This window comes from Nothobranchius furzeri, chromosome 18 (assembly GCF_043380555.1).
Source record: "Nothobranchius furzeri strain GRZ-AD chromosome 18, NfurGRZ-RIMD1, whole genome shotgun sequence".
NCBI classification, from domain to species: domain Eukaryota; kingdom Metazoa; phylum Chordata; class Actinopteri; order Cyprinodontiformes; family Nothobranchiidae; genus Nothobranchius; species Nothobranchius furzeri.
In genome coordinates, this window is record NC_091758.1 from 16,506,584 (window position 1) to 16,527,537 (window position 20,954).

Here is a 20,954-nt window from a genome sequence, read left to right on the forward strand (position 1 = left end):
GATGATTGTTGTTAACTTAACCCACAACTTGTCCACGATCCAACCCCTAACCAGGAGATTGCTGTAACGGCAGGAGGAGTAAACCGTCAGAGGAGCTGGTCTCAGAGTTCACATTCTCAGTCTATTGTCCTAACATCAAACACATCAGGGTTCCTGTATGAAAGGCCGAGTTCTTCTGGTTCGTGTCGGGACTCGGTTCTGGTGCTTGGGTTTTCACCCTCACAGAGCTGGTGCTGGACCTTGATCCTGACGCGTCTAATCATTAGTTCATCATGCTCACAAATGAAGGAAGGGAACATCTGCGGGTTTGGAGATGTTTCCTTTTTCACAACATTGCTTCTGTTTCAATGTTTTACCTTCTCAGAGCTGCAAGTTGAGTCTGAGGAACCTGACCTCCAGCTTCTGCTTGTCCAGGCTGTTCTTGATCATCATGACCAACCGTGGCATTCTAACTGTAACGCACTGCTGTCAATGATGTCATTGATTTGATCTTTTTAGAATTTAATGTCTTCAGTCGGTTCTGACCCGATTCACCTGGACCTACCTGTGTCTGCTGTCCAGGTGTTTTAACCCTTTTATTGTGAAACATTAAAGCTTCATGCCAGACTGATTGTTCCTGTTCCTGCTAACACACTAAACATGACATTTATTATTCACATAGTTTTATTTTTTTGTAGATTTATTATTTATTAAAACTCCTTTAAAATCTGAAACTGGGATTTGAACCTGAGGAATGGCTGAAGACTTTTTTTCTGGCAATATTAGTAAGATTTCTGCTAACCAGTCTGACTCGTTCTGTGTTTGGAGCTTTAGATTGGCTGGTGGAATGAAGGAACTCTTCTTATTGGTGGATTTTTGTGGTCTTGAATCTTTCCTCCTGCGTTTAAATAAAGCTTGTGTCAGAAAGCCAGTTTGTTGTTTCTATTTGAGATTGTTGAACATGTTTTGGGTTCAGGTGGTCCACTGGGCTCCAGGTCTGGTGGGTTCAAGTAAACCTGGTAAAGCTCAACACCAGGAACTTACAGACCTGGTGCCATAGTGTCTTGTTCACTTTTGATGAGTCATAACTACATGATCCTTAGGTTGGTATAACAGTATTTACATCTTTTAAATAAACTGATGTAAATTAAACATCCTTTATTTGAGCACTGGAGCTATACAATTCCGTTATTGTTCACTGAGTAATAGTCCAAGGAGTCTGAAATGTATGGATAACAAACCATGGATAAATAATGGAATGTGGATTAATAACATCACGGTGCTGAATAATATTTATGGATCAATCAAAATAAACTCTCATAAAATCTTCCAGTAAACCAAATGTACTCTGATGCAGCCTCTTCGTGTTGTTTCTACTCACAAGAAAAATGGTCTGATCAGAGTTAGCTAGCTCCACTGCTAACAGAGTTCTATGCAAGAAACCTCCTTATGTCCAAATGTATGGTTAAAGAAAGGTTTCACTGCTGTAAGATTAGAGACATTTTAATTAGCAAGGAACCAACTTTGGTCTTGGTCCTTCTACAGCTATTCATTAGCTCATCAATCCAGTCAGTACTGGTATCTCTTTCTCCAAACAAAAGTCATAAAAATAGCTATATAGGTTATTGTTCATATCTTTTCTATAGGAAACCACTTGACCTATCACTTTAAAGAATGGACTGTTGTCTCCATACTAGCTAACATACTGTTCTCTTGCTGCTATAAATACTCATCTCTGTAAAAAAAAAAAAAAAAACCTGAAGGGCTGATTTGTGTTCAATTTGGTGATCTAGTTTTTTCATCAGCGTGAGGGACTGAACACACATCCCTGAGGAGCTCTTCTTTTGTCAGCCTACACTCATGACTGAGAACATTTCTGTAATGTTTTGCTGATGTGGTATCATTTCTACTTCTTGGGGTTCTGCTGGTCACCTATAAAACAGCATGTAGAAACACTCATGAACTTCTCAGAGACACTGAACTCTGATTACCTCTATTTTGCAGATTTAGAAATGACAGAACGGGGAAAAGTCCTGGTCTCTGGCATGCAAATCCCCTCTTCCATAAATTACATGCTTTGACGGATTTTAGTTGTAAATAGTTAACCCATCACTATGGAGGATCCCTATTTATCCTTTCCCAGATTCCAAGCAGGAAATTCTCTTCAGTCCAAAAGGACAGGAAAAAGGCTAGTTCAATTTTGTATGGCCCTCTATTTTGCAGATTTAGAAATGACAGAACGGGGAAAAGTCCTGGTCTCTGGCATGCAAATCCCCTCTTCCATAAATTACATGCTTTGACGGATTTTAGTTGTAAATAGTTAACCCATCACTATGGAGGATCCCTATTTATCCTTTCCCAGATTCCAAGCAGGAAATTCTCTTCAGTCCAAAAGGACAGGAAAAAGGCTAGTTCAATTTTGTATGGCACACATGTGATGTTCTGCAGCACGTCAAGATCCTACACAGGGCTGAATGCAGAAATAAATTTATCCTGATTTAAGAGTTCAAGAAAGTTTATAAAAAACAAGACTGGTTCACATCCTGCAATAAATGATAAATTAAGAAGGTAGGAAGGAAAATCTGTACATTTCATATTTCCTTTCACCCCAGCTTTAATGCACAATGTTTTTTCCTTTTGTTATTTTGAGGAAAAGTTTCTAAAAAGTTTGAATACGTGTGCTAAATATTTGAGCAAAGATCCGACCAACAATACACAAATGCAAGAAACAAAGTAAAATTAATAAAATGCTGAATTTTATAAGTTTATCAGGGGAAGGAGCTGTGCAACAGGCTGACAAGACCGCTTTAACAGATTTTGATGTGCGTTAGAACATGCAGCATTACGGTATTTGGCCTGGAGTTGCTTTCAAAACAAAAGTGGAAAACTAGCTAATTCAGATTTACACTACTACACTGTGCAGTCGAAGGAAAACAACAAATTGTTGATTGTGTGCTGTTTATCACATTTAAAAATTATTACGTTTCTTTTTGTGCCTATTTATAAATAGTCTTTCAAATTCAATAAACTTTATTAATCCCAGAGGGAAATTAGAGTTTCAGTACACACAATTCTGAGATCAGACATACATACATAGGCATAAACACATGACAAGAATTGGTGACTGTGGTCATTCGCAACCCGAGTCACGCTACCTTAATAGAGATCAGAGGGGTTTACATGAGGATAGGGTCAGGTGGAGGGGAAAAAAAGGCACTTCAGAGTTACCCTCCACAGGGAGGGCAGCTTTGCTATGCAAAAAACACTTCAGACAGAAATGCAACAGATTTCAGACATTACACAACATAAGTGTCCACTAGGTGGGGCGGTAGGGTTGGGGACTGTCCACACATCAGTGCATGCAGCCACGATAAGCAGCGCTCATCACCTCCGTTTGGACAGGGGGAGGAGGTCGTTGGGTTTTAGAGAGCACAGTGACTCCTGGAATGATTCAACGGCCTTCGGTCGCAGTCCCGCCTAGGCTGGGATAGGGAGACTGAGTTGCCATGGCGACGGCAGCATTCCACATTTCTTCTGAGGGGGGAGTATTCGCTTCAGCCTCACAGGCTCAAGGGCACCAGATTCAGATAAGAAATTGTTTTGGGGCCAGACAGAGATAATTTCCTCTCTGTCCGTTGGTCCTCAACCCCTCTAAATCCAATGATGGCGTAAGTCAATCTATCCCAATCCATGCTGATTCGTCAACTCGCTCCTTGATGGAATCCACCTTCTGTGCCAGAGCCTGAATCTCAGCCAAAGTTCCAAGCTTATGACTCATCTCAACAATTATATGAGTTTGTGCATTCACAGCGTGGTGTAATCCATCTCTGAGCTCAGGGATTGAGCCAATATTCCTCGACAGCTCATTAATTTTCCGGTAAGCCAGATAACCTCTCAGGCCAAAAAGCAGGAAACCTGACACCAACACCACGAATATCCAGACGTCTTCAGAATCCTCTACTGTCATGGTCTGCGTCTTCCTTCATGTGTCTCCCTCTTTAGATTCCCTTCTGTGTCTCATAGCGCCCTCATGTGTCCTTTGTCTGCATCTCATTTATGTGTCTTCTGTTTGTAGGCCTTCATATCACTCCCTCAGGTTTGGTGTTCATTTAGTCATCCTCAGCCCCCTCCAGTTGTAGCTCCAGCCTCTTGTTCCCCAGCTCAGTATATGTGTGTGTGTGTGTGTGTGTGTGTGTGTGTGTGTGTGTGTGTGTGTGTGTGTGTGTGTGTGTGTGTGAGCCCTTCCCTCTGTCTTTAGGTTTAGGTTTATTTGCCCTCCTCTGTTTCTGTTTTCCCATTTAGATAATTATATTCACCTGTCTTCCCTCCAGCCCTCACTCCACACACCTGCTGCCATTTTTCCTAATTACCTCCCTCTGTGTTTATAAGCCTTGTCTTGTCTCTCTGGTTGTTGGTTCATTCTCTTGGTCAGCGTTGTTTTGTCTCCAGTCTTAAGGTCTCTGCTCAGAAGGTGAGCTTTTGGATTTTGGTCTTAATTTAGTTATTGGGTTTTTGCCTTCGCCCCTTGGATTTTTGGTTCTCCTCCTAAATAAAGGATTTTTACTTTTCAATCGCTCCTGCCTGCGTTCTGGATTTCCTGCACCTTCGGTCCAAACCTCCTGCTCTCAGCATGACATCTACAGACAGTTGGAATAAGCAGATCAAGTTCCACGGTTTCCAGGAGTCCATGATATGCCCAACTGGATCTGTCCCAGAGGGGCACCCAGGAGCCCCTTCTCCCGTTCTCATCGTTGAAAAAATGTTGTCAATCGCGTTGAGAGACCAACTGACCAGGTCCATTTTTAATAATTTCCAGTTTCCAGAAAAATGCAGAAGTGCCTTACATCCAAAGATAGATAAAGAGCTTTGGGATAAGATAGGGAGGAGGGGAGGAAAAAAGCATCTGTACTCTCCAAGAAGTCCTGAGAAATTGATTAAAAAGGAGATTTGACTGATTCTCAAAGATGTTACACTCACCGGAGAAGCCTCCTACGGTCAAGCTACCATGGTAGATTATCTCAGCAGATGTTAAACTTACTAGCACATTCTTGCATTGCTCTTTAATTAAGGATGTTCGAGTCACACATGAAAAGCTGGTTCTGAGTCTGAAGAGCTGGCTCTATTGTGCTGTTTATATAGTTATTGTTAGGTCACCCGTTCATAAATTTCTGAACGCTCCTAACTCAGCCACATACACAACTCCACGTTTGGCTGCTCTATTGTGTGGATGAACCTGTTGAATTATTCACTCTGTAGCTGTTTCTTGACAGTTTGGGTTTGAGCAAATCACAGCTGTTAGTTTTCTCAACACTTCTTTTTTCTGAACACAACTTAAGCAAATGTTGGCACTGAGAGTGGAGTCCGAATGCCCAACTCTCCAACAACCCAACCCTCCGATTTCTGAAATGTCTTTCTTCACATAATTATGAGGTTTGGGTTTTATCTTAAATACCTTCTTTTTACCTTTTTTGTCAGGTTTAAACCCCTAGACACCATACACAAAGAAGAAAAGAGACACAAAAGTCAGAATTCTGTTTTATGCTCGAGGAGACTGGAAATAAGATCAGACCAGCACAGTCTCCATTGCACTGGCAGGTCCTCAAACCACTCTGCCTTTGAAATCCAAGCATCCTCTATTAATTACAAGCTGGGAGGGTCCCTAGATACCTGGCTGAGAGCTGACACTGAAGGATGGGTGAAAATCACAGCTCTCAGTTTTTAGTAATTGTTACAAGTTTCACACAAAGAGCATTCAGTATTACATAATGAACATTCAGTTTTTCTAATCAGTGTCTAATCACACGGTGAGCTACACATAGTTGCACGAGTCAGCAGTTGTCCAAGTCAGCAGATGTCCTTGGGTCACATTAGGCCAGGACCAAGGCCCAGCATTCTTAAAGTCTCCTCATGAGACGTCAAACAGTACAGCACTGTTCAGCATAAATGGTAGAATCTTTAAATGTAATAAAAGCATGATAAAAGAAAACACATCTAATTATCTTAACATTTTTGTTGGTGGAAAAACCCATGAGCTGCTGTTAATGACGACACTATATTTCCTGGCCAACAGACAACTATCTGCTAAAAAATCTGCACTAAATTAAGATGTTTTTGTGTGACATTTAGATTATGTGACATATATGTTTTTATTATGAAGCTTCTTTTCATAAACCTAATTTAGGTTGTTTGTTGAATTTTTGGGACTTGAATTCAAACTGAATGAGGATAACAACTTGTAAATAACATTTGGTAGTGCCTTTATTTTATTGTTTGGGCTGGGTTTGTGTTCCAAAATAGGAATTTTGTTTTGTTAACAAATCTGAAGATAAACTACCCCATGTGTGAACGTAATTTTGAAAAACAGAGAGAAATATTGATCTTTATTCAACTGTGCAAAACTCCCTTTTATTTTGAAAGCATCGAACAAGCAAGTATACCGTAATAACTCGTGTAGACGCGCACATTAAAAACTTGTGCTGTTTGACCGTCTGGTAGGAATTTGAGGCTGCTTCCACCTCGCTGGCGGTTCCAGCCCAAACAAGCACTTCGGTCCACTGGAAAACCTGTTTGTCCTCTCTGTAAAAATCGTTAACGGAGCCTGAGACCGAATAGAACCGACTGTCGTGTTGTTCTCCCGAGTACTGGTCAGGACAGCCCACCGAAGGACGGAACCACCATGAGAAGATGAAGCTGCTGTTGTGGATATTGGGTTGTTTTCTCCAGAGTTTGGTGGGAACCTGCGGAAAAGGTAAGCGTTAGCTGGGAGCTAAGCTTAACCTAGTATACGGACCGAACCCCAGAGCCTGGAACTGTTTTAGTTAGTTAGTACTAACTTGTGATAACATGAACAACAGGTCAGTTAAACCACAGCGAGTCTCTAGCGCTGTTGTGGGAATACTAGCAATACAGTTCTGGTACTGGCGGGTTCCAGGCGACCTGAACAAAGTTACAAACAAGTTAAAAACCCTGCAGTTTTAATCTGAATCCGCCTGGAAGTTTTACATCGATGGGGCAGCGATTATGCATTCAAACTTCTAGACACCTTAATCACCTAATTATAAAAAATGTGTTTAAAAGTAACCTTTTTCACAGATGGTTAGAAAATAATCTCTGTTTGATTGTTTTACATAAATAATAATGCCAAATATGTAGAAGTTAAAACTAAATATCTAAATTCAAATCTAAACTAATGAAAGTTGCATCTAAGTGTTGAAATGTAAATATTCGTGTGTGGGTTTCAAACGTTGCAAAGTAAATATGTCGCAAAAATTGAAATTCAGAACATAGCTGTGTATCATAAATGCAGGTTGAGGAAATCCCCTAACCAAAAAGTCTAAGAGCATCTTTTGGATTTTGGATGAAGACACATCAGCTGGAAGGGCCGATCGAGCCTGTATATTTTTCCTGTCACCTTCCCCCTTCCCAGAAACTTCCCAGAACATTTATAGTGGAAACACATTAATGAGATCCAATTTCAGGAGCCTGGCTGAAAGCTCCTCCTTTTCACCAGGACGAAAGCCCCGCCCACTCATCTGCACCAGTCATAACTGATGTGAACTACATGGATACACAGATGTCAACACCTGGAAAAAGCATTCTATTTTCTAAAATAGGACAATGTCCAATCGGGAGCCTCACCCCAGTTTCACACCGAAAGCATCGGAGGTGCGGAACAGTAGCGGAATGTCACTGCTTCAAATATAATGAATTATAGTCTATGGAGGGCAAGGGCGTCAGTTTGTTTTCAGAATTGCTGGGGACAATAGCCATACACTTGAGTGGGGCTTAAAAATTGCTGGGGACAATAAAGTAGGCTAGCACAGGGGTCGGTAACCCGCGGCTCTGGAGCCGCATGCGGCTCTCGGTGCTTGTAAAATAATGAATGGATATTTAAATAAAATGCTTTATATTTTACTGCATTAATTTTACATCTGTATGCCAATTCTAAATGTAAAGATTGTCTGCGTAAACCTGAACAGGTCCAACCCGGTCTGTGAGACCGGGTTGACGCGTCACGCTTGTGCGTAATCATGCGCTTCTGAGCTGCTTTCCGACCTTCCCCACCTACAAAGTTTAATTACAACAATCAAACGTGACAGAGCCTGGATTTGTATTCTGAACAGTCTAAACATGTTTTAAAAAGAAACGTATGACAAAAGTGGCACCTGCTCAGTAAAACCACCAATAGGGTGAATATTGAAGGCAGAGACGGGCTACAGCTTCTGGATCCACTTTATTTAATCGTTTTATTGATTATCTTTTTATGAAAGATAACTTTGACGTACACGAGCGACCAGGCGCGTTGCAAGCTTTTCAAAAGTGTGGGGGATGTTGTCTGTGCCTAAAATAATTTCATGTTATTCATCCTGTTAGTTTGATTTCCATAATAGCGGAGCAGGTACGAATTTTAGACGCGTCACGCACGTCTCCGTTTTAAACATGTTTAAACTGTTCAGAATACAAATCCAGGCTCTGTCTCGTTAGATTGGTGTAACTAAAGTTTGTACTGAATGAAACTTTACATTAAACCATGTTGAAAAGAAAAGGATCCAATTAAATCGTTTCCCCCTCATTTACAGTCACGGAGTACAGCGCAGTGCGCGTGGCTCTGGGGTTAATCAAGTTTAGTTGTTTCTCTTTGCAACAATCTTCACAAGAAGGCAAAACAGTTAAATGACAGGTTACAGATATTTCCATTTGACTGTTCATTTTGACGGATAAACTCAAGGATGTTGGTTGATTTCCTCCCACTGAAGCGGTCTGGAAACCCGGTCTCTCTGAGGGATGTGTCACTTGGAAAAATGTTATTTTTATGAAATTATGAAAGTTTGGCTGAATAGCGCTTGTTCCCGTCTCTAATATGGAGACGCATTACGCATCCAGTCGCCTCTTCAGCTCAGAAAGCACCTGTAGAGACATTTGATCACGCACAAAGTTTATGTGGAGCAGAAGCGGTCGGGCTACGGCAGGTGGAATGTTCCTAGCCTACATGAAGTGAAACTGTTTAATTGTAACATTAATATGTTACTGGACACACTGGTCTGGTTGGTTAGACCAGTGTTGGAAGTGGAAAACACACACACACACACACCAATTAACATAATGCTGATAGCGTGGACTAGAAGACAGGTGATGGTTTACGTATTTAGATGATGATCAGGCTGCTGTAAAATGTAATCTCCATCCACATCCAGACACAATTATCCTTTATTCTTTCTCTAGTTGCTCTGCTCTTGTCTGGGCTGACAGCTGACGGTGCGCGCAGTGCGCCTAGTGGCTGTGATGCACATTTTACGCATTTGGAGAGGTGGGCTGGATGCTTTTCTTTTACTGGAAGATGGTCCACTTAACGCACGGGTGTAGACTACATATTAATGACAAATCAATGAAAATTAAATTGTGAGTTTTTACTTCATATTTTAGAAATTAAAATGATGGGGGAAAACATTTATGACGTCTTTTTAAACGAAATTTTCTAGCGCGACCTGCCTGCTTCACTAAGTCACTGCTTATTAAGGTCCGTCCAAAATTACCGTGGCCCACCCAAAAATGAAAACCTGGCGCCGCGCCTGTTATAAACCTCTGCAAATTGTTGTTCTTCACTTCATCAAACTCAGACTTTGTACAGCTAATGTCAAGATGTAAAATTATGAATTCAGTCGAGCTCTAAGTCCCTCCCTCTCCTGCTCTCCTGGAAACCCGACATCGGCTGTCAGAAGCGGAGGTGAAGAAGGAGATGAGGCAAACAGAGTGAGTGCGACATAAAGAAACCAGACTGGTGTGGAGGTGAGCAAAACAGAAGGAAAAGTGTGGGTGTTGAATCCCCCACGGGTGCGACGCCCATGCGAGCGACCAGTACCGGCTGCTGTCACCTGGTTGTGAGCAGCTCTCTGCTGTCTGAGGGTAGGCCCCGCCCACAACGCCGCGGCTACTGTGGTGTTTTCTTTACTGTGGGAAACGGGTAATAATGGCTCTTTGATGGGAACAGGTTGCCGACCCCTGGTATAAGATCTGAGCTGGTAAAACAAAAATCCTCATCAGCAGGCATTTTTGAAAGTGGGGGGGACACAGCTGCCAATCACAAATTTTGCCGGGGACATGTCCCCGGCGTCCCCGGTTAAAATGACGCCTATGATGGAGGGTTTCAAACCAGCAGCGACGCATCCAGGCGCGTCCCAGAAGCAGCATGCCGCACCGCAAAGATAGGATCAGGTTTTATTTTTGCAGCGTGCAGCTTCTGGGATTCGTCGATTTCTGCAGTTAACATGGGGCTAGACAGGAAATCGCACACAATTTCAGTGTAAAATCACTGGTAAATTTCAAAATAAAAGTTCTGCAGCAATGCAATTTCATATATATTAAGCTTACGTGGGACCCAGCGGCTTATTTACTTGGCATCGTTCCAGAAGTGCAGCTGTGGTTTTTTTCATGGCTTTATTCCTGGCAGTGGAGAGGAACAACATCACATACGACATCAAACAGCAATATCAAACGTGATTTTTTTCGTTTTGGTTTAATGGTGGATTGCATAGACAAACTGTGACCTGAAGTCTCGAGGGATCGTGTGATCTTGTGAGTCCAGCGGAGAGCACAGCGAGGAAGCCGTGCAGCTGCCAAGACTCTCCCGGTGTGAAAAGGACCGCGTTAAAGTTAACGTTCCGCTGCCGTTTCGTGCCGCTGATGCTTCCAGTGTGAAACCCTCCCTCCCTTTCCAGTTGGCTCATGGGTCCCGGAAGAACAAAAAATAAATGCAAGTCAACGGGGTTAAAAGAGCTCATTTCTAATCCGTTTTGCCTTATGCCCTGGATCGCACATATGTTGTACTGCAATTTAAATGAAAACTAATGATATGTTTCGACCACGCCAGAGATTTTTCAGCTTGTAAATGTTTGTAATTAGTATGACTACAAATTAGATATCGGCACCTCACATGTATGATGTCACCACAGAATCGCCTCTCCTCTAGCGTAGCTGCTAGTTACCACACGGCCAGATTTATGGTGTTTTGTTCCTCCTGAAGGACGGATTTGAAGTTCACAGAATTCACAGCCATTTTTCCTCATTTTTCTCTGTCTGGTTTGATGACGTCACTTTGGTGATGCGCATTTGTAGTCCTGGACTTATTTTCACACAAAACGTAAAATAACATTTCCGCCGGTTTGAAAATAGACGCGTTCTTGGTATCAAAATACGTCTTTAAAATTCACGGATATCATATGTGAAATCCACGGCACATTAACAGAATCAGAAAATAGCATTTTAGCCAATTGACTTGTATTCATTTTCCCGTTCTTCCGGGCGTAACTGAGCTCTCTATTTTTTTTTTAAAGTGAGGGGGCGGGACTTAACATATGTACTGGAACTAGTGTACAGTGTGGGCCATTTATATGGATACACTTTAATAAAATGGGAATGGTTGGTGATATTAATGTCCTGCTTGTGGCACATTAGTTATGTGAGGGGGCAAAATTTTCAAGATGGTGGTAATGCACATCTCGTATCTTCACACCATACACAATTGCCTTCAGATGACCCTAATCGGGAGACCTTGGGTGCCATTCAACTGGCCCATGATGACCACTCCACTTTCCAGGAAACTGTTCATCTAGGAATGCTTAGACCTGACACCCATAATGTGGTGGTCTACCATCTTGCTGGAAAAACTCAGGGAATGTGCCAGCTTCAGTGCATAAAGAGGGAAACACATCATCATGTAGCAATTTCAAATATCCAGTGGCCTTGATGTTTCCATTCATGAAGAATGGCCCCACTATCTTTGTACCCCATATACCACACCATACCATCACTTTTTTGTTCCAACAGTCTTGGAGGGATCTATCCAATGTGGGTTAGTGTCAGAGCAATAGCGGTAGTTTTGTTTGTTAACTTCACCATTCACATAAAAGTTTGCCTCATCCCTGAACAAAATCTTCTGCGTGAACTGAGGGCCCTGTTCCAATTTTTGTTTTGCCCATTCTGCAAATTCTGTGCGCCGATCTGGCTCATCCACATTGAGATGCTGCAGTAGCTGGAGTTTGTAAGGTTGCCATTTGTGATTAGCTAATATCCACCAAAGGGAAGTTTGACTAATGCCACTCTCCAGTGACATGCGGCAAGTGCTACGCTGTGGGCTCTTGCTGAATGAAGCTAGGACAGCCACTGATGTTTTTTCATTAGTTACAGTTTTCATGCGTCCACATTTTGGCAAATTCAACACTGAACCAGTTTCACAAAACTTAGCAAGCAGTTTGCTAACTGTAGCATGGGAGATGGGTGTTCTTATAGGGTGTCTTGCATTGAAATCTACTGCAAGGACCCGGTTACTGCATTCACCAGATATCAACACAATTTCGATCCGCTCCTCACGTGTTAACCTCTTCGACATGTCAATGGCTGTGAATAAAGAGAAACTTGTAAATAACTAATGAAAGAATAAAGTTATGTGCAAACCAAGCACACCATTGTTTTTCTTGTGAAATTACCAATAAGTTTGATGTGTCACATGACCCTCTTCCTATTGAAAAAAAAAAACAAAAGTTGGATCCAAGATGGCCAACTTCAAAATGGCCTCCATGCTCACCACCCATCTTGAAAAGTTTGGACCCTCACATATACTAATGAGCCGCAAACAGGACGTTTTTATCACCAACCATTCCCATTTTATTAAGGTGTATCTATATAAATGGCCCACCCTGTACTGTCATCACAACATTAAAACAGATCAGTGTTTTAGCGCTCCAGCCTTTATTGTAACCAGGTGTGGTCATGGAAGACCTTTTATGATGAATTATATAAATGGAAACCGTGTTCCCTCACCCGGACGTGGGTCACTGGGGCACCCCTCTGGAGCCAGGCCTGGAGGTGGGGCACGTTGGCGAGCACCTGGTGGCCAGGCTTTCACCCATGGAGCCCGGCCAGGCACAGCCCAAAGAGGGAACGTGGGTCCCCCTTCCCATGGACTCACCACTCGTGGGAGGGGCCAAAGGGGTCGGGTGCAGTGTGTGACGGGTGGTAGTCGAGGGCAGGGACCTTGGTGGTCTGATCCTCGGCTACAGAAGCCGGCCCTTGGCACATGGAATGTCATCTCTCTGGTGGGGAAGGAGCCTGAGTTGGTGTGTGAGGTTGAGAGGTTCCGACTAGATATAGTCGGACTCACCTCAACGCATGGCTCTGGCTCTGGAACCAGTTTCCTTGAGAGGGGTTGGACTTTCTACCACTCTGGAGTTGCTCCCACTGCTGGGAATGTCTGGCAGAGTCAATTCCCACCTCCAACAGAACTTCCAAAATGTTTCGGGGGAGGCGGGGGACATTGAGTCTGAATGGACCGTGTTCCATGCCTCCATTGTTGAGGCGGCTGACTGGAGCTGTGGACGCAGGATCGTCGCTGCCTGTCGTGGAGGCAACCTCCGAACCCGCTGGTGGACACCGGCGGCTAGGGAGGCTGTCAAGCTGAAGAAAGAGTCCTATCAGGTCTTTTTGGCCTGTGGCACTCCAGAGGCAGCTGAAGGGTACCGGCAGTCCAAGCGGAACGCGGCTCGGGTGGTCGCCATGGCAAAAACCCAGGCATGGGAGGAGTTTGGTGAGACCATGGAGCAAGACTTCCATACGGCTTCGAGGAGATTCTGGTTCACCATCCGACGCCTCATGGGGGAAAGCAGTGTGCTACCAACACTATCTATAGTGGGGACGGTGTGCTGCTGACCTCTACTCAAGACCTTGTGGATCGTTGGGCAGAATACTTCGAAGACCCCCTCAATCCCACCGACACGTCTTCCAGTGGGGAAGCAGAGTCTGGGGACTTTGGTTTGGCCACTCAAATCTCTGGTGCTGAGGTCACTGAGGTGGTTAAAAAGCTCTTCTGTGGCAAGGCTCCAGGGGTGGATGAGATCCGCCTGGAGTTCCTTAAGGCTCTGGATGTTGTGGGGCTGTGTTGGCTGAATCAGCTCTGCAATATCGCATGGACATCGGGGGCAGTCCCACTGGACTGGCAGACCGGGGTGGTGGTCCCCTTATTTAAAAAGGGGGACCGCAGGGGGATCCCACTCCTGAGCCTTCCTGGTAAGGTCTATTTAGGGGTTCTGGAGAGGAAGGTCCGTCAGATTGTTGAACCTCAGATTCAGGAGGAGCAATGTGGTTTTCGTCCTGGCCGTGGAACACTGGACCAGCTCTATGCCCTTAGGGGAATCCTGGAGGGTGCGTGGGAATTTGCCCAACCAGTCCACATATATTTTGGGGATTTGGAGAAGGCGTTTGACCACGTCCCTCGGGGGGTCCTGTGGGGGGTACTCCGGGAGTATGGGGTACCAGGCCCTCTAGTATGGGCTGTTAGGTCCCTGTATGACCGGTGTCAGAGCTTGGTCCGCATTGCCAGCAGTAAGTCAGGCTCGTTCCCAGTGAGAGTTGGACTCCGCCAAGGCTGCCCTTTGTCACCGATTCTGTTCATAACCTTTATGGACAGGATTTCTAGGTGCAGCCAAGGTGTGGAGGGCATCCGTTTTGGTGGCCTGAGGATCAGGTCTCTGCTTTTTGCAGATGATGTGGTCCTGTTGGCTTCATCAGAACGTGATCTTCAGCTTTCGCTGGAGTGGTTCGCAGCCGAGTGTGAAGCAGCTGGGATGAGAATCAGCTCCTCTAAATCTGAGACCATGGTCGTGATTCGAAAAAGGGTAGAATGCCTTCTCCGGGTCAGGGATGAGGTCCTACTCCAAGTGGAGGAGTTTAAGGATCTCGGGGTCTTGTTCACGAGTGAGGGAAAACTGGATTGTGAGATCGATAGGCGGATTGGTGCTGCATCTGCAGTAATGCAGGCGTTGTACCGGTCTGTCATGGTGAAGAGAGAGCTGAGTCAGAAGGCAAAGCTCTCGATTTACCGGTCGATCTACGTTCCTACCCTCACCTATGGTCATGAACTTTGGGTAGTGACCGAAAGAACGAGATTGCGGATACAAGCGGCCAAAATGAGTTTTCTTCGAAGAGTGGCTGGGTCATTTGGAAGGGGCTCAGAGTAGACCCGCTGCTCCTCCACATCGAGAGGAGCCAGTTGAGGTGGCTCGGGCATCTGGTCAGGACGCCTCCCTGGTGAGGTTTTCTGGGCACGTCCAACTGGGAGGAGACCTAAAGGTAGACCCAGGACCCAGGTGGAGGGACTATGGCTGTCACCTGGCCAGGGAACGCCTTGGGATTTCCCCGTAGGAGCTGGCCCAAGTGGCTTGGGAGAGGGAAGTCTGGGCCTCTCGCCTTAGGCTACTGCCTCCGCGACCCCACTCTGGATAAGCGGATGAAAATGGATGGATGGATGGATGGATGGGTGTGGTCATGGAGAGGGATAAGTAGCTTTTTACAGCACTTTGAGCTGACTTGATTCATACACAGTTAATTTCTAAATTAAATAAATTTAACTGAATCAGCTGAGGAGGACAGTAAACTACTCCTAACAACAAAATGACTTAAGTCCATTATTAATGTAAATACTTAATACTCTGGATGAAATTTGGGAAATCTTGAGCAAAAGAACACAGCCAAAATGAAATAAACAAGTATCAGATATATGCTCATAAAAATTTTGAGAGGATCAACCAGCTGGAGGGTTGGTAGTTCAATTCCAGCATCTTCCTAGTCACTCTGTTGTTGTGTCCTTGGGTAACACACATAACCTGCCATGCCTTTGGGTGACTGTTGGTGGTAGTCAGAGGGAGTGATGGTGCAGAATGACAGCCTGGCTTCTGTCAGACTGGCTCAGGATGGCTGTGGCTATGATGTAGTTCTCCATAACCAGAGAGTGAATGAATAATGAATCTCTGTAAAGTGCATGGGTCTTTGAGAAGCACTATTGAAATCTAATTCATTATCATTGTTGTTGAGCATCTGACTTGGGCCAGTGCCACTGTTGGTAGCATGAAGAGACACCTGGACTCTACAGCTAATGCACAGGCAGTCCTACTCCACCAAGATGATGCGTCTAAGAACTGCGGCCATCAGGATTTATATCCTAAACCCATTATTAGGCCCTTCTCTGGTCCACTGGGTCCTGAAGTTCTCCTGGTGCGTGGAGGACAGCTGTGGCTATAGCTCATCAACTGGTGTGTGAATGACTGATGTCTTGTAAAGTGCCTCAGGGGGTTGTAGGACTCTGGAAGGCACTATATAAATACAGAGGTTGATTCATCTAATCTCCATTACCTTTTCCATATCAGGATGGACATCCAACAGGAGGGTTTTCACTGTTGAAATCTCACTTGTTCTCAAAATGCTCTTTTAATTTTATACAGTGTGTGTTCACAACATAAAGGTATAAACTGGTTTAAAACAGCAGTACATTAATAGAGAAAATTTAAGGAGCATTTCCACTTTTCAACATGGCTTCCCTCAACTTGGCTTTGCGTTAACTCTGGCACTCTAACTCTGGACAGCTTGCTTCTCCGTTACGGGGGGTGGGGTGGGTTGTGTGTGTTAAATGTTCTGATCCAGATCAGCTGTTATGGTAAAATATGAGCACACACATTGCCTTATAACTAACTAACATAATGAGAACTTGTAAAAAAGAATACTTCATCAAAAAGTTAGAAGATAATAAAGATAGCATGAAAGGGATATGGAATGTATTGAATAGTATAATAAAAATGCACCAAGGACTAATGACTACCCTGGGTATTTTATGGAAGGGACAAATACTATTAGTAAAATGAACGAAGTAGTAGATGGATTTAATGATTTTTTTGTACATATAGGGCCAAAACTAGCCGCAGAAATAAAGGTTGATATGATAGAAAAGGAGACTGGAGGACACATTGAAAGGAATGCAAGTTCAATGTTTTTAAGAGCAGTGGAAGAGAAGGAGATATATGATATTGTCAGTGGACTTAAGAACAAAACAAGTACTGACTTCCATGATATTGATATGTTAACAGTAAAGAGAGTAATTGATGGTATTGTAAAACCGCTACAATATATTTTTAATTTGTCTTTCCAGGAAGGGGTTTTTCCACAAAAAATGAAAGTAGCAAAAATTATTCCCATTTATAAATCAGGTGAAAAGCATTGTTTTACAAATTATAGACCAGTGTCGGTACTCTGCCAGTTTTCTAAAATACTGGAAAAACTATTTCTAAAAAGACTTGATAACTTTGTGGAAAAGCATGATCTGTTGGCAAATTGCCAGTATGGGTTTAGAAATAACAGATCAACAGTTTTGGCACTGATGGATTTAATGGAAGAAATAACTGAATGTATGGATAACAAGAAGTATGCACTTGGAGTTTGTCTAGATCTAAAAAAAGCATTTGATACTGATGACCACAAAATTTTAATAATCAAACTGGAGAAATATGGGTTTAGGGGTGTGGTATTGGATTGGATAAAAAGCTATGTGATGAATCGACAGCAATATGTACAAATAAATGAGTTTAAATCTAAACTGATGGATATTGAATGTGGAGTACCTCAAGGATCAGTATTGAGACCAAAATTGTTTATAATGTATATAAATGATATTTGTAAAGTATCGAAGATCCTAAAGTTTGTAATTTTTGCAGATGATACCAATATACTTTGTTCAAGTGGGGAATTTCAACAGGTTGTGGAGGTGATCACACAGGAGTTAAAGATATTAAAGACGTGGTTTGATAGAAACAAATTGTCCTTAAATTTAAATAAAACAAAATTTATGTTATTCGGAAACCATAAGAAAGATATTAACATTGAAATTTGTGTTGATAATGTATATCTAGAAAGGGTTAATACCATAAAATTTCTTGGTGTGATCATTGATCATAAGGCCTGTTGGAAATCACACATCACTTATGTGAGGGGAAAGTTAGCACGGGGCATTGCTGTCTTGGGGAAAGTGAAATATTTTCTGGATAGGAAAACATTATATATGTTATATTGTGCTTTCATATTACCATACATGAGTTATTGTGTAGAAGTTTGGGGAAACACATATAAAAGTAATATTCAGACTATAATCATAATGCAGAAAAGGGCTATTAGACTAATAAATCAGGAGGGGTATAGGGCTCACACAAACGCACTCTTTATAAAGACGCAAGCTTTAAAATTCCAGGACCTGGTCAAGTTTAAAACTGTGCAAATAATATATAAGGTAAGGAAAGGGATGCTCCCAATTCAAATAAGTAAATGGTTCTTAGAAAGAGAAGGGAGGTATAATTTTAGAGGGAAGTGGAATTTAAAAGTACAAAGAGTAAGAACAACATTGAAAAGGATGTCTATTTCAATAGCGGGCGTTAAACTCTGGAATGAGTTAACAGAAGAAATAAAGGATAGTAGTAATGTAAACCAGTTTAAAATAAAACTCAAAAAAGAAATGTTAAATAAGTATAAGACTGAAGAAAATGCAATTAACCCAGGACGGCATGCAAACTGATGTTTAATCTCTTCTACAAATTAGAAAATCTAAATATAGTTCTAGTTGAACATGAGAATTTAATTTATTTATTATTATTGCTTTTTTTTTTTTTTTTTTTGAAGGCATTGTAACTGTTTTGTTGTTTACATTTTGATGATGAGGATGTAAACCTGAGGGGGTAGGGCTAAATAAGTATACACTTCTCCCTACTCCTTTTCAAACAATTGCGTGGAATGATTTTTATGAAATGTTGGTGAATGTATATGTTTGAAATAAAGTGAACTGTACTGAACTGAACTGAACTGAACTTATCAGAACATGCTGTACTGTACATGGTGTTGAAGTTTAGAACACGTCTGGAACATGTTTAGATTGTGTTAAGTCCTCTTGCAGGCGTGGTGTTCACCAAACAACCAGTGAACCAGACAGCGTCTCAGGGGAACAAAGTGAGGCTGGGCTGTGCCGTGGAGGGGATGAGTGAGCCGGACATCATCTGGATTAAAGATGGAGAGAAGCTCTACAGCACCGACCAGCTCTTCCTCACTCTGGGAGAACAGCACTGGGAGACCTCCTACAGGTACAACAACACCCACACTAAACCACCAGATCTTCAGCCAGGGTTTCACAACAGTTGGGTTCATGATCCAGGTTCCATCATATTCCACTCACAGCCATTACTGAGGCACGTTTTCCCACTGTAAATACTGAGGAGTTTTAAGGCTTCAAGATGAAGTAAACAAAAATAAAGGCTGTACAAGAATCCTCTTCTAGACCTGCAGAAAGAGACAAAAATACAATAGAACCAAGATATCACATAAGGATATATGACTGTAACATTTTTTTATTGAAAAGCACACAGTAATAATTCATGGTGTGTTTAGTGCCAACCACAGCCCAAGGTTGTGTCAAAAACACTCGAGTCACCATGTGAGCACCTGCGTGGGTACACACACTTGTATATGAAAGGTTTCTCTTTAGGAGTGTCCCATAGTTCGTGTGAGGGGCCACAGACCCCCTGGAAGAAGGAGGTGATCTAAACCCCAGGGAGACTGCTGCAGGAGCAGCCCGACCTTGGTCTGAGGCTCCTTCATCACATTTCTGATTTATTACATTTAGTGACAACCAAACATCACACCTGAACACCTCCCAGGAGGACAAGAGTGAGCTACAAGTGCGTTTTTGTTTATTTTTAAATAGTGAAGTTATCTGCACTGGTACTGATACCAGCACAGGGTATTGGTTCGATACCATGTCTGTGTACTCGTACTGGTGAATGTTTTCTGATGTCACTGAACTGATACCACTTTGTAGCAGAATATTCAGGAAACAACAACCAGCTCTGTAGCAGAGTTGCAGCAGTGTAGCGTGTAGTGTTGGTGAACCCTCACGGCGTCAGCATTGTGCTCGGGTAAAGCATACAGCAGGTAAATTAGTCAAAGCTGAAGCGTTAGCATGTTTAGCTGCATTTAGCTAACCGCTAGAATAAAAGACAACCAGAGGAACTGAACTCAGTATAATGAACAGCTGCTTTAGAACAAAATGGAGATGGTCCAACAACTTGGTTATAAATAGTTGTTAGCTTTCTGATGATCTGCTGCTGCACTGAGAAGCAACATGTTGTCATGGTTCACGAGCCGAAGTGAGTGCTCTTCCTCAATAAACCATCTTTGAGGTTCTTTTCCACAGGTGAGGAGCGGAGGGGACACCAGCTGAGCTGGATTCGCAATCAGAAGCTCTGGTATAAAAGGAGGATGGAGACACCACTTGACGCCAGATGATTGCTACAGTTTTGGTTAGCCCCTGCCACTCGTATTGGCCTGTTTGCTCGCTTGTGTATTCGTGATTGGATTATTTGGATCTCTGACCTTGGATTGTTTTTGGATTATGACTTTGGACTCGCCTCTGAACCCGTCTGCTTTGCCCTGTTTGGGAACCCACTGCCTTCGCTGCTAGAACCCCGGATCTTCAGGGCTATGTCCCATCCTCCTCCATGACTCCTGCCCTTTCCCTCTCTGCTTCCTCACCCACCTCACTCAACTGGACCCCCGTCCTTGCTCACCTCGGCTCACCACCTTTCCAGCTGTTTACGGAACTTGAACTCTAATAATTAAATACTTTATTTTTACTTACCCTGAGTTGTCATGTTGATTCTGCATGTCTTGGGTTTAGACACCTCCCGCAAGTCATGACAGAATCATCCGGCCAAAACACTAGCCCAGCAGAATCACTACTGGCCGACCTGGCTACCCGGATGTCCCAGCAGGAACAGACACTTCCCGTACTCATGGAACAGCTGGCAGTCGCCAATCAGCGTTAACAGCAATTGGAGGCGTTGGCCCAACAACTCCACGATCGATTATTGCCTCCAGCTCAGGTCCCGGAACCTACCTCGGAACCAACGCCACTCGCCCCTGGAATAATGGGTCAGCCCGGACCGGAAGTTCCGGGTCCTACGGAAGTCACCCACTTCCGCCTAGCTTTTCCTCCGCTATGTCCTATCTTCTCTGGTGAGTTCAAGGGCTGTTATGGATTTTTGTTACAGTGTCGCCTGGCTTTTGAGCACTCCCCAAGCGCCTTTGTTACAGACTCTAAGATTTCTTTTATTGTTGGA

The 20,954-nt window shown here is 43.2% G+C and overlaps 1 protein-coding gene across 1 annotated transcript in view; it reads left to right on the forward strand.

The window, feature by feature from the left end:
- The first annotated feature begins 6,441 nt into the window (after positions 1–6,441).
- tyro3 (TYRO3 protein tyrosine kinase) overlaps positions 6,442–20,954 on the forward strand; it is a 52,046-nt gene continuing 37,533 nt past the window's right edge. The window contains exons 1-2 of the mRNA XM_015969311.3: positions 6,442–6,727; positions 18,737–18,920. Coding sequence (XP_015824797.3) covers positions 6,664–6,727; positions 18,737–18,920 — 248 coding nt within the window. The 5' untranslated portion in view covers positions 6,442–6,663. The remainder of the gene's footprint in view (positions 6,728–18,736; positions 18,921–20,954) is intronic.